This window comes from Ruditapes philippinarum, unplaced genomic scaffold (genome assembly GCF_026571515.1).
Source record: "Ruditapes philippinarum isolate M1 unplaced genomic scaffold, ASM2657151v2 ctg3453_1_1_1_1, whole genome shotgun sequence".
Classification (NCBI taxonomy): domain Eukaryota; kingdom Metazoa; phylum Mollusca; class Bivalvia; order Venerida; family Veneridae; genus Ruditapes; species Ruditapes philippinarum.
The window spans coordinates 86174-102007 of record NW_026860602.1 but is presented as its reverse complement, the minus strand read 5'-3'; the positions used below and the strand labels follow the sequence as shown (position 1 = coordinate 102007).

Below are 15834 nucleotides of genomic sequence, written 5' to 3'. Positions count from 1 at the left end.
GTCTTACATGCATTTTCAAAAATAGATATTTATACTAGCCATTGAACTGTATCTAATATATTAATAACTGCTGAATATTCAGCTAAACCCGCGGTATGAGTCACGAAAATAGTTCTTCTTTTATTAATGCGCGAGTTATCCTAGAGTCACGAAAAACTTTTGATTTGTTAATAATAATGTTTTGTATAATGTAGAAATATTTATTTCCTACTAATAATGTCTTGGAACTCAGAGGTTACACTTTATTGTAGTATAATTTGCTGTCCTACTTTTTCGACAGCGGTAAATCGTTTCAGCAGTAATTTGCATATTGCGCAATAATACTACGGGACTACAACGTTTTTATCAATAATATACGTTCATATTTTAACTTGGATAACTTAATTTGAAATTGAAAAGGCTAAATATGGAAGACATTAAGATATCCAGACAAAGTATGGGAGTTTTGAAGGATCAAATTCATGTACTATTTCTTGGGCTGTTAATTGGTTTAGGACACATTGCGCGAGTGTAGCCAACGAAATCCCATGTGTAGATGACTTAGCTCTGAACGCGCCTGAGGGCGCGTCCGTCGCAAAAATAGAAACTGCCGAAAGAAATTGATAATCTATAACGCCCGTATAAAATATTTCAAAAGATCGTTCATCACCCAAGATTATAGAGCTATATTTAAGTTCAATCTTTTTGCAAAGACTTATAAGTTACATTTTTATGTAAATTAATGTTTATTGTAATAGCAAAATGGTATATTGATGAAAAATCAATAAAAGCATGTACAGTGTAATAATTATGATCATTATAATTAAGAAATAATATTTGCCAAACAGTGATTTTTATCGCAATAACATCACGGTTTGGAGTTCGGATGCGAGGAATCATATTACGAGGGCGTAGCCCGAGTGATATTAATTGATGCGCATCCGAGCTTTTGTCCGCCTTGTCACTTTTGGACGGGAAGGCTTTTGTCCTACACTTAGTTTTGTAGTATGTCATTGTTTGAAAATCATAAGTTTATAATGGATCCTTAGAAGCATTAAATACATTTTAAATCAAAGGGCCGCAATCTCTGTGGTATTTTCTGATTTTTGAAATCTAAATCGTACTGTATATCTGTATGTATTTTCCTGTATAAGTTTATTTTCATATACTATATAATTCATCTTACAGCTAGGGCACCGAGTTGAAGCGACTGCGTTTAGATTTTTTACTATAACAGTTTGATTTTGATCAATACAAACGGATTTTTGTATGACTAGAGTTGCATAAAAATCATTTATGTTCATTTTATTATGACAGCCACACTTTATCCTTGCATAACGTGGCTTCTTCCTTAAAAAGACACTTACAAAAAAGTAGTTGCCTCGACTGTGATTTGAACCCCAGACCTTTCATACCCTAAATTAACGAGCGCATTACCCCTGCCCCACGAGAAAATCAAACGAAATATGCTGAATAAAATAATTCTATATTTAGAATTTCCATTTCGGGTTTGAAATTCTTATAAATTTCGAGGTATTTTGTTCACGATAAACCTGTTAAATAATTTAGCGAAAATCTTCTCGCCAAAACAGTACGACTGCTCGACAGTCTGATTTATTTGTGTACTACGCTCTGAAGTATTCGCTAAAAATAGCATTTTGATTGATTAAAATGATATATTCATCCGCGTAATTTGTGATTGTGCATTTATTGACAATTCTATACGGCCATTCTCAATAAAATAAAGCATTTGATGTTGAAAAATATTTAAATTTTGATGTTGTTATTAATTGTGTCATTTTTTATCGCTGAAGTAAAAGTTTAGGGACTTTGCAAGTTTACCAACAAGAAACTACAATATAATAGGATGACATTTATTTCGGTAATGATACTGTTTTTCCTCGGTAAAGTAGATTTCGGATCTAATAATGTAACATATTGGCTGTATATAGATAACAAATGATTGTAAAATATATCAAAACCTGTAAATTCCCTATCTAGAGGGACTTTTAACCCAGGAAAATCCAAGGAAGTTGGGTAACTTAATTGTGTCACAAGGTTAGAAAAATGTGCAGCCTGACCGGGACTCGAACCCGGGACCCTCGGAATACCGTACCGCGGCTCTACCGACTGAGATATCCGGCCGCTTACACATCTTCTCCCCTAAATAGTGAACAGTTCTGGACCGTAACATACTCCACTGCTATATTGAAATTCGTCCTCGAATTTCACAGAGTTACAGAGCACTGTAAATTAAACTCTGCGGTCCCCCGTTGGGCGCCAAATGTCACAGGGTTAGAAAAATGTGCAGCCTACCGACTGAGCTATCCGGCCGCTAACACATCTTCTCCCCTAAGTAGTGAACAGTTCTGAACCGTGACACTTGCTAATTTTCAGTTAATTTCTTCAAAGCTAAATATTCGTAGAAAGCAAAGAGTCAATTTTGAAAATGAATATTTTATGTCTTCATTCAAAGGATAGATATGAGAGGTCGAATGCATACACAAATGTTGTATTTAGCATTTTTTTCTTCAAAACATTCAACTTTCTGCTGGTACATCAACATATTATTAACATATCTTTCCTTTTGAAAGACACTTTTGTATCTTCTTACATCTAATACAAGGTAACCGTTACTAACAGGCATGCTAATCCTAATTTTTACCAATAATGAAGTTCATATGTACACGCAACAATGACTAATTGCACATGTTTTGTCTATTCTGCAACTTATTTTTCTGAAACACAATTTCAAAGTTGAAAATTCTAGGTGGCGACAGTAACGAATGTTACATTTTAGGGCATTAATGGTACTTGTAAAAGAAAAATAACAGATAGAAATGTAAAACTGAGAGAGTCCCATTTAGACAAAGTGGCAGCCACCTTTCAAACGACATTTTTACCTCAAGAAAAAACTTCGTATAGAAGCTACCAAGTGGACCATCAAATGCTGTGTTTTATTGAGAACGAGCTTATAATCCAACCTACTTTTAATGCGTTGTAACTTGTTGGATACTTGTAACAAAATAAAAATATTTCTTTCTTTTACATGCTGTTTTGAGAACTACTTGTTGTTAGGTTTGTCGTGAAATTCTGTGCCAGAGATTGAATGCCAGAACAGAACTCATCAGTGACAAATCTATTCCTCATCGATCTCCCCCTTTTTCTTGGAGTGGAAACAATTACACAGCTGGATTCTTAAAAAAGCAAATGACACGTATATAATTACTTGAAATGGTTTAAAACTAGGCTTTTGCATAGAATTTAAGCTACAAAATTTAAATTCCATGAAAGAAATGATTATTAATTGTTACTGATGAAAATGTTTTTTGGTTTTTTTTGTGTGCAAAACTGAGAATGAACACTTCTTTTGGGAATGTCATTTGTATAGATATCAGATATAATTGAACATGTCGTATCATTCATTGTAAACCTTTACATAGATTGCAAATTCTTTTATTTCGGAAAATCTTTAGATTTTTTTTCTTTTTTTTTTGGAAATTTATAATATACTTTACCGATTGATAGATGTTAACTAATCTTCGCATTTATTTTTACGAGATCACACGTAAAATATATACGAAATTCACTATAAAATAATTTTTGAGAATCTTGTATAAGTTTAATTCAATTTTGATTAAGAAAAAAATTAAGTAAGTTTTTTCTGTAATTACATTTTACATTTGATTTTTTTTTTTTTAATTTTCTTTGCAAATATTTTTGACTTCCAAACAACACGTACATGTTGTCATTTGTTGTACTCTTGATAAATGTGCTACTTAATTTTTTATTCTTCCATTGACTGGCAAACTAGTGCAGGGAAATATTTTTTTTTTGCATTTCTATTGTTTCTAAAGGAATTAGTAATGTTTACATTACATTTATAAGTGTTCAATGTGTTACGTTGATATATGTAATTACAATTAGAAGTACTTAAAAATAAAAAGTTTTCTTTTCTTTCTTCTGCCTTTGAATACATATTAATTTCGAGTTGACAAAAATATATGAAAATTAAAACGTGAGGCTACATGGACTAGAGATATTTTTAACTAAATAGATTCATGTAAAATAAACAGTCTTAAAACAGAGGGCATATAGATAACATTGGATCCGACAGCGATTTTTAAAAGTATTTGATGGTCACATTATACAAACCTTTGAAGTTCCTCAGTTACATATTTTAAGTCCATAGACCCTATCACTATTCACATATACAATGTATTAAGATATTCGGACAATTAACTTAAATTTATATGTCAAACAGCTGGCTTGTAAATGCTTTTCCAGTTTAATTTAAAGTTCCGTCATAAGTTCAAAACTTGAGTAAGTTTCTATAGTAATTAATCCCATCTGTTTATTGGTTCTTCACGGTCTATCCGCTGTTGACGTTCGCATTAGGTATCTATGTATTTTCCCCAACAGCATAATGTGTTACAACATCATTTTAGCTAATTATTCTCCCCAGTGTGTATCCTCATATCATGTGACTTCAGTGAACTTTGGCGCAAAAACGTTAAATATCACACACTTCACATCTAGGATTCTTATCATCAGTGTGTATTGTCATGTGTTATAAGATTACTTCGTTGAGAAAACACTTTACCACAAACTTCAAACTCATGTTCTTTTCTCGCCAGTGTGTATTGTCATATGTCTGATAAGCATAAACTTCACATTTACGTTTCTTTTTCTCGCCAGTGTGTATTGTCGTATGTCTGATAAGACTATCTCGTCTAAAAAATGCTTTGTCACAGACTTCTCACAAATGTTCCTTCTTGCCAGTGTGTATTATCATATGAGAGATCGATAGGCTTACTTCGTACAAAGATAAGACTTCCTCGTGTACTTGGGCTTTGTGACATAGTTTTTGACTGGAGAGGATCTATATTCAAACCTTACCTTAAAACTCATTTTTTTTACCAATTTTCAGGAAATCTTGACTGAAACAATAATCCTAAGTGTGTTTTCAATGTTTTTTTCATATTTGGGCTGTGTTACCTGTACATGTAGTAGTTTTTGACACCGGATGACCAATATTCAAACTTGACCTACATTGAAGAAAAGACAAAAATAGTTTTTCTTACCAACTTTCAGGATATTTCGATCAAACAGTACCAGGAGTGTTAACAATGTTTTTTCAATATTCAGTCTGTGTGACCTAGTTTTTGACCCAAGGTGACCCATATTTGTGGTAAGAAATCATAAAAATAATTCCTCTGACCAATTTTTAGAACAAGGTTTCTATTAAGCACAAACATCAATGTTCATGACCAAAATTTTGTTACAATTTATGGTGGTAAAGATTACCATACAAGAGAAAAGTATGACATAAATGATCATATCAACATTTTAACAATACATTCCAGAAGTTACAGATATAATAGCTGTTAACAAATTCATAAATACAAACTATAATATAGGACATACATTACATATGTTAATTTTTAGTGCATACACGTAGTCTTAATCTCAGTTTGTGTAGAGAATTTTGCAAAGAAAGAAAAAGAAAATCATCATAAAAAGGTTCTTTACATAATTTATATACATGAAATAGCATATAATAATATTAACGTTACTACAATTCATTTTTTAATTGTACATTTCCACATGTGCAATTAGCTAGATCGATATATATATATTTGGCAAGTATGTTTTTGTACAGCTAATTTTCAACATTTCACTTGATAAATTACTGAAATATTGTAATATTTTGGCAGATACTCCATTTTATGTTCGGCATTCGGTCACCAGTTTCCGAAGACCTTCTTCTGTATTGATCGATTATTGTCAACTATATTCCTGATACAAACGTTTATTTATTTATTCTCCCCCCCCCCCACCTCAACAATGTTGAAAATAGTTAAATATCTTTATATCATTAAAAATGTTCCCCGCAGGAAACCATTTTACTTGTGATTTCTCTTACAAGCATATTTTGCCATTATGATGTGTGATTACACTACATGTACATATGTCATGTAGAAAATGCTTTATAATTATTCAACATTTGTGTTTCTTCTCGCCAACATGTTTTGCAATATATAAGACATTATGAGGAAACAAGCAAATTCGTTGAATTTATATCCCCCGCCGAGTACTGGTTATTATTTACACAACAACTGAAGACATAAGGCTTTATTTATATATTAATCATGGCATAAACTGTAATATTCTTTGAACTTGAAGCCAAGAAGAATTTTTAAGTTTTCACTATATACATATAAGGAAAATCTATGACCCCCTGGAGTGGGGCCAATTTTGACCCAAGCGCTAAAATTTGAACAATTTTGGTAGAGGACCTATAGGTTATATCATATACCAAATATCAAAGCTCTAGGCCTTGTACTTTCAGACAAGATTTTTTAATTTTGCATTTTTTAAACTCCTTTTCTGGCCCGGTGACCTACTTATGCAACAGACCGGAACCATTTGATCAACTTTGGCAGGGGACCACCCTAGGATCATTCCTGTAAAGTTTGGTTGCTGTGCAGTCATTTGTTTCTGAGGAGATGTTGTTTAAAGAAATTGCTGACGACGCACGACGACGGACGGTGGGGGATCACAATAGCTCACATAGATGTAAAAAACATCTTAATCTCCAGACTTCATTGCCATTTTCAAGGCATCAAGAAGGGATCTCACAATTTTCAAATATTTTTAAATTGTTATTGTAACAAATCATTTTAATTCTTCTTTAATAAAAACTAGAAATCTGTCCATAGGACACGGGTGCCCCCACCGCGCCACTGTTCTGTCAATCTTATGACTCTAGGTCAAATATTTTTTGAAAACTAAAAATCTTTTTACTAAGTAAAGGGCAAGAACTTTACAAATACTGAATAAATCCCCAAGCAAACCCCAAGTTGAAAATTGCAAATTTATACTACTGTAATTCAAGGGCAATAACTCTAACAAAACTGAAAAAAATCCACATGCAAAGTCCCAGGTTCATAGCATCACAGTGAGGTGAATCATTATTCCTGTAATTTAGTGATGTTGATCATTATTCCTCTAAAGTTGGTCGATTCTAACTCAAGCACTCAAGGATCAAATAACAACATAATGAAACAGTTTTTACTAAGTCAAGGGAAATAACTCTACAAATACTGGATAAATCCACAAGCGAACCCCAGGAACAAACTAAATATGCTGAGCAACTTTCCAATAAGGTTTAATGACCCTATGTCAAATCCTTTTTGAGTTACATGCGACACATGTTGAAAATTGCAAACATTTTCTAAGTCAAGGGCAATAACTCTAAAAATACAAAATAAATCCAGACGAAAATACCCAGGTGCACAACTACACATGCTGATCAACATTCCTGTAAAGTATCATGACTCTAGGTCAAATACTTTTCGAGTTACATGCGACACAAGTTGAAAATTACAAAATTTTACTAAGTCAAGGGCAATAACTCTAAAAATGCTAAAAATATCCAGACGAAAATACCCAGGTGCACAACTACACATACTGATCAACATTCCTGTAAAGTTTCATGACTCTAGGTCAAACACTTTTTGAGTTACATGCGACACAAGTTGAAAATTACAAAATTTTACTAAGTCAAGGGCAATAACTCTTAAAATACTAAAAATATCCAGACGAAAATACCCAGGTGCACAACTTCACATGCTTATCAACATTCCCATAAAGTTTCGTTGAATTCCAACCATTAGTTGCAGAGAACTACTCCGGAAACGAAATTCGGACAAAATTTTACTGAGTCAAGGGCAGTAACTCTAAAAATACTAAAAAATATCCAGACGAAAATACCCAGGTGCACAACTTCACATGCTGATCAACATTCCCATAAAGTTTCGTTGATTCCAGCCATTAGTTGCAGAGAACTACTCCGGAAACGAAATTCGGACGGACGGATGGACGGACGGACAGAAAGACGGACGGAAAGACGGACGGACAACGCCAAAACTATATCCCACTCCCTATTCCATCGGCCGGGGATAATAAATCAACACAGACTTCATTATTTATTTCTTTTCACCAGTGTGTATGAACACATGTGCCTTCAGTGAACTTGGTTGACAAAATTGCTAAATATTTCACACTTCACATTTATGATTCTGCTCACAAGTGTGGTTTTTAATATCAAGTGTGTATTTTCATATGCTTGATCAAATTACTACTTTGGGAAAATGCTTTATCACAGACTTTACATTTATGTTTCTTCTCACCGGTGTGTATTGTAATATGTGTGATAAGAGTACTTCGTGCAGAAAACACTTTACCGCACATTTCACATTGATGTTTCTTCTGGTCAGTGTGTATTGTCATGTGTGTCATCAGTGAGTTTCGTATAGAAAATGTTTTATCACATACTTCACATCTATGATTCTTCTCACCAGTGTGTATTGTCATATGTCTGATAAGAGTACATCGTTTAGAAAATGCTTTATAACACACTTCACATTTATGATTTTTCTCACCAGTGTGTATTTTCATATGCACCTTAAGATTACCTCTTGCAGAAAATGCTTTATCACACACTTCACATTTATGTTTCTTTTCACCAGTGTGTATTGTCATATGCCTGGTAAGATCCTTTCCTTCAAAAAACGATTCATCACACACTTTACATTTCTTCTCGCCAGTGTGTATTGTAATATGTTTGATAAGAGTACTTTGTGCAGAAAACACTTTACCGCACACTTCACATTGATGTTTCTTCTCGCCAGTGTGAATTGTCATGTGTGTCATCAGTGAGTTTCGTAAAGAAAATGTTTTATCACATACTTCACATTTATGATTCTTCTCGCCAGTGTGTATTGTCATATGTCTGATAAGAGTACATCGCTTAGAAAATGCCTTCAAACACACTTCACATTTATGATTCTTCTCACCAGTGTGTATTTTCATATGCGCAGTAAGATTAAATTTTACAGAAAATGCTTTATCACACACTTCACATTGATGTTTCTTCTCGCCAGTGTGAACTGTCATGTGTGTCATCAGTGATTTTCGGTAAGAAAATGTTTTATCACATATTTCACATATATGATTCTTCTCGCCAGTATGTATTGTCATATGATTGATCAAATTACTTCGTTGAGAAAATGCTTTATCACACAGTTTACATTTATGATTCTTCTTGCCAGTGTGTATTTTCATATGCTTGTTCAAATAACTTCGTAGAGAAAATGCTTCATCACACATTTCACATCTGTGATTTTTTTCGCCATGGTGTATTTTCATATGCCTGATCAAAGTATTTCGTTGAGAAAATGCTTTATCACATATGTCACATCTATGATTCTTCTTGCCAGTGTGTATTGTCATATGTCTGATAAGAGTACATCGTTTAGAAAATGCCTTAAAACACACTTCACATTTATGATTCTTCTCACCAGTGTGTATTTTCATATGCGCAGTAAGATTACCTTTTACATCACACATGTCACATTGATGTTTCTTCTCGCCAGTGTGAACTGTCATGTGTGTCATCAGTGATTTTCGGTAAGAAAATGTTTTATCACATACTTCACATCTATGATTCTTCTCACCAGTGTGTATTGTCATATGCGTGGTAAGATTACCTCTTACAGAAAATGCTTCATCACAAACTTCACATTTATGTTTCTTCTCACCAGTGTGTATTGTCATATGCTTAGTAAGATCCTTTCCTTCGAAAAACGATTTATAACACACTACACATTTATGATTCTTCTTGCCAGTGTGTATTGTCATATGTCTGATAAGTTCACTTCCTTTAGAAAATGTTTTATCACATACTTCACATTGATGAGTCTTCTCACCGATGTGTATCCTTATGTGTGCATTCAAACAGCTACGGTGCGAATATGTTTTATCACACATGTCACATCTATGTTTCTTGTGGCCAGTGTGCATTGTCATATGCATGATCAAATAACTTGTTGAGAAATGCTTTATCACACATATATAACAATGATTCTTTTCGCTGGTATGTATTTTTATTTATATGTTTGTTCAGAGAACTTTTTTTGACAAAATGTTTTATCACAAACAGCACATCTGCTTGTCATTTTACATCGACTGAGCATCTTAATTCTTTAAACATCACTTCTATGAGATGATAATTTCTTACAAAGTGAGTCTATACTGCATTTCTTGTCCGTTCAAATTTCCTTCCTAAAATTTAAATTAATACTTCATCACATATTTCAGTACAATAATTCACCACATATTAACAAATTTTAACATTTTAAACTTTTATAGAAACTCGGGGTCTTGAAGTTTTCTTTTAATGTACAATTTACTGATATGGGAACATTTATCTGTAAACTTAAATCATAATACTGATGAAATACCGTAACAAAAAATAACATGTTTCTTGTTAAACTTTTGGTTATGTACCTTATCAGTAAAGCAGAATGATAGAGATATATAGTGTTTGCATATTAGACAGGATTTTCAAGTGTTTTTATTGACTTTTTATAGTACTTAACTAAACAATCTCATCTTATACACGTGCTTTGAAATGAAGCCAATATGACACCTTTAATTATTGAACTGCTATCATGATATATATGTAACAATTTGAAAGATGAATTACAATGAAAGCAACCTGGGTTGCCTGGTTCACACTCACAGACTGACAGTCAAACAGTCTATCTAATCATCAAACCGGATGGTTCCCCCTTTTTGGAATCAAACTTGGGTATTTAAATGCACAAACAAGTCCATTTTACATTAGGAAAACAGGTCTGACATAATCAAATAATGAGTCTACTACAGTATATATGGCCAAAAGATGTTTTGTTAGGGTGTGTGTGTTTGGTTTGTTTACCATCCCAACAACATGAACCATATGGGCGAGGATATATTTCATTTAAAACGTACTATATTTATATGGGAACCAGTGTTAATTAAACTATAGTTTTATTGGTACATGTGTTTATGTGTGTGCCATAATTCCTATCACAAGTTCGTATATGAATACGTAACACGTCACCTTAACCTACCTTAATATATACCTGACCATAATGTTCTTTTAGTTTGGTTCAAAAACATATTGTTGCACTTAAGTTATATTGGAGAGGTATGGTACAGGCAAGTTTCATAAGCGCACAGTAACAAAAATAGTGGCTAAGGTTGAGTGAGGTTGTCAATTAATATAAACAACTTTTGATTGCAAACACACTGCCAAACATCCAGTACATAAAATCTTGGAGAAAGTTTCTGGTTTCACCTACATCAGAATAAGGTGAAATTGAAAATTAAATACCAAATATGATTTAGTCAGACTAAGAAACAAAGTATAATTATGACAAGAGCTGTCGGAAGGACAGCACGCTCGACTATTCTAAGTGCTTGATAGTAAAAGAGCCTTGATAATGTTAAATTTTTTAAGTTCACAAAAGGGCTAATTTTTTTTTATAAATTCAAGTTATAGGCCTTAAAGAGAGAGTCTAATTATACAGTATTGGCTTGACTATTCGGAAGGTAATGTCACAAGGGTGTTTTATTGAGTATAATAATACTAATTACCTATGAATACATAAATTTGACAGAAAAGGTACAAAGGCTTGTTATTAAGATGTTTTATTAAGTAAATCACAGCTTTATTATTATTAATGCTTAAATTGTCCCAAAAAAGGCACAAACCCTTCAGTAGTTATTGAGATAACAGCTTACAAGCAAAACTTTACCATGAATTTCTAAGTTAAAAAAGGGGAGAAAAATCAGCCTAAATGCAAGATAGAATTATGGATCTTTGTCAGTGAACTACAATTATGACTCTAAATGCATATGTGAAGTTTTAAATAAATATCTTTAATAGTTATTGAGATATGTAAAACTTGCATGTAAACATTAACCAAGAGACTAAGTAGAAAAGGGGATATGAATCAGCCTTAATGCAAGATAGAGTTATGGAACTTGGTCAGTGACATACAATTATGACCGGCTCCAATTATGACCCTACGTGCATGTGTAAAGTTTCAAGTAAATATCTTTGAAGACCTTTAACCAAAATTTCTAAGTTCCAAAGGGGCATAATTCTGTCAATATTGTAGGCAGAGTTATCCAACTTGTCAATCTGATGTACCTTGTTACAATAAATAAGTATTGTAAGATTCAATTGAATATCTCAAGCAATAATTGAGATATTTGACTTTACAAAAAACTTAAACCAAAATTTTTAAGTTAAAAAGGGGCATAATTCTGTCAATATTGTAGGCAGAGTTATCCAACTTGTCAATCTGATGTACCTTGTTACTATAAATAAGTTTTGTAAGTTTCAATTGAATATCTCAAGCAATAATTGAGATATTTGACTTTACAAAAAACTTTAACCAAAATTTCTAAGTTAAAAAGGGGCATAATTCTGTCAATATTGTAGGCAGAGTTATCCAACTTGTCAATCTGATGTACCTTGTTACTATAAATAAGTTTTGTAAGTTTCAATTGAATATCTCAAGCAATAATTGAGATATTTGACTTTACAAAAAACTTTAACCAAAATTTCTAAGTTAAAAAGGGGCATAATTCTGTCAATATTGTAGGCAGAGTTATCCAACTTGTCAATCTGATGTACCTTGTTCCTATAAATAAGTATGGTAAGTTTCAATTGAATATCTCAAGCAATAATTGAGATATTTGACTTTACAAAAAACTTTAACCAAAATTTCTAAGTTAAAAAGGGGCATAATTCTGTCAATATTGTAGGCAGAGTTATCCAACTTGTCAATCTGATGTACCTTGTTACTATAAATAACTATTGTAAGTTTCAATTGAATATCACAAGTAATAATTGAGATATTTGACTTTACAAAAAACTTTAACCAACGCAGACGCCGACGCGGACGCGGACGCCGACGCCGGGGCGACTACAATAGCTCTCATATTCTTCGAATAGTCGAGCTAAAAATGGGCCAATTGTTTACATACTCCACCCACCACTTGTATTCTGAAAATAACAGGGCATGAACATTTTCTCCAGATTTAGATGTTCAAAGCTAAACATGATTTCAGAACAAAATCCGACATACCCTACCTATTCCCGCAGAGCAAACAATTTTTGCCACCGCTGTCATAGACAAACATGTTCTGAACACTTCAATAATGCAGTAAACTAATAGTAAAAAAAAAACAGAATCCCTAAAAGAAAGCCCAACACGGCAAGATTGAGCCTGTAAAACTACAATAAAGGTTTGTACTCATCAAGTCAAGTCAAGTAAATTTTATTTTTAAGTCAGATACATTAACAATAAACATATTTAGCTCTGATGAGCTTTTTACACCGACTACTTTAATATAATACACATGTTTAAGATATGATAAATGAGGAAAATGGTTATAATAAATAAGACAAATAGCATTGCATTAACAAATAAGAGTAGACAAGCAGCATTGTACTAGCATTCATCAGTAGCATACAAAAGTAAGAAGTAATACAAATTAAGATCTAATAAAAAATATCCATTAATAATTAAGATACATACTAAAGATACACATCACAGCCTATAAAAACACACAAACATTTAAGCAGAGAAACATCAAGCATACATATACACAATAAAATGCATAGACAAACCAACTTCTAAAAAAGAGCAAATCATATATAAATAAATAAAGCATGGTTAGGACTAAGCAATAGAATGACAAGGTTAAAATATGCATAATGAACATCAACCCTGACATTAACATACACACAAACATTCAAGTTATACATGTAAACTATACTGGGACATAAGATAACTTAGTTATCTTATGTCCCAGATGTATATAAAAGATGATACATAGCACATAAAAAAATAGAAATAAATCTATCACAATAAAAGCAACTGACATAAAGTAATTAAAACAAGCACAGTGATGAAACAAATACATAGCAAAAGTATCTAAAAACTTGAAACATCCAGCATTTCACTGCCAATTTTTTTTTTTTTTATGATGTACATGCATTATGTGATACTACATGATGTACAGGAGCAGTTATCCCCTTGCCAAGTATTTATCAATGATCTAAAATGGTTAAAAGATGAAGTTTGTCTAAAATTATCTGGAAGTTGATTCCAAAGTTTGGCAGCGGCATACCGGAAAGATTTCTTACCATATCTGTCAGTTCTTGGTAAAGGTACCTTAACAATATTCACGGTGTCAAGGGTATACGCATCATTTTTCCGCGCACCGTCGATAATTTATCATCCTGCGCGCAGCACCATATCATTTTAGACAAAACAAACACTTAAACATAACATGCATGATGGAAAACGACCTGAAAGTCACATTTTTGAAGTAAGTGTATTCATAAATGTGTGTCTACGGAATATTATGATCATTGAAGCTTATGACTTTACCTAGTTTTTATCAAAGACTTGTACGATTTCTTTGTTTTAATGAAACAGCTAGTGCGTGCTTGGGGAAAATGATCATTTGGAAAACTTTTAAAAGGAGAAAATTATGTTGTCAATCAAAATATTTATTTGATATAACTGTAAGCATCAAAGATATGTATACAAAATATATTGCATACGAATTTAAGCTGTTTAATTTCTTAAAAAAGTCATAAAAGCGTGACAACTGACCAAGTTCTTGGTAACGTATCATGGGTCCGCACCGACAACCTTAGTGCAAATTGCTGACTTATTTAATTATGCATGTAAAGAAGCAAGTTTATAGTGAAAATGTTATATATATTTAACACAAATATGCATATATAATTGTTACCATTTCATACATACATGAGATAGTGCTTACGGAGAGTTTCTAACAAAAAATTCAAGCTTCATACTCAATCCGTGCAATTTAATATTTGTCGATTATCATGTAAATGATAATGATTATAAATACAACATTGTTTGAGTAAATACATTGGTAGAGAAAGGAATCGAAGCCGATACTTCTAGACTGAAACGGCGGACTTGGAATTCTGGCATCGCATGTCGAGGTGTCATGTTTCCTTGAGCAGGAATCTTAAATTGTTGTGGTTAAAGTTATCTATAAGTTTTATAATAGACTATCAATAACTGAAACTACAAGGAGAAATACAAGCATGCCGACACAAATATATAATGGATACAGTACAAGTTTTCCTTTAAAAGTGTCTCCTTACAGACATAAGAAGACAATTTTGAAAAAAATACGAATAACTGTATCTGACTTATACGCCGTTTTATTGTAAAGAACCAATAAATTAATAAACACATTGAATTATAAATAGATCTATGTATATTCGCGTTGAAAATATAAAACTATAGAAAAAATTTGCATGGCCTTTAAGCTTTGGGCACTGAAAGGTGTAGGTAAATTGTATTTGTACGGAACTAAATTCATGCACTTAGTCAATCGGACATAATTCACTTTCATTTATGATAAACAACTTTCATTTATGATAAACAATGTTAAAATGGCTGTCATCAATTAACAGAATGTCAAATTTACTAAAATTGATTATGTCTGTCAACCTTGAAATCGTCTCTAACTTGTTTTGCGTCAATGTTGTATGGATTACATTTTGGACCCCAAATTTAGTATGTTTTCTTATTCACATGCTTACCTTAACGCAATGCGCAGCCGTTTATAACAGTTGCAGTTGATTTTTGTGTGTGTCAGGCCGGTGAGTACAGTAAATGTCATGTTAATGTTGTTTTTATAGAATGTCAGACGATACACAAAAAAAACTAAGTATTGTACCATCTTCCAACCAACAACTGTTGGTTTCGTCAATGCTAAAATCAACAGTTACTTTGGTCCTGGGAATGGCCATCCAATTTCTCGATAAACTGGATATTCTCATGAGATGCGCACTACTTTCCATCGGTTTCTATAGTGTTCTGTTTGAGGCAGTTAAAAAATCGCCAGTTAAGATTGACTTAAATCTCTTGTTTTAGCTCAACTATTCGACAAATTCGA

At 32.6% G+C, this 15834-nt stretch overlaps 1 protein-coding gene across 1 annotated transcript in view; it reads right to left on the bottom strand.

Annotated features, from left to right (window-relative positions):
- Positions 1-5495: 5495 nt before the first annotated feature.
- The window catches only part of LOC132712751 (zinc finger protein 208-like), a 29738-nt gene continuing 19399 nt past the window's right edge, over positions 5496-15834 (bottom strand). Inside the window, 1 exon segment of the mRNA XM_060695179.1 lies at positions 5496-9931. Coding sequence (XP_060551162.1) covers positions 8089-9931 — 1843 coding nt within the window. The 3' untranslated portion in view covers positions 5496-8088.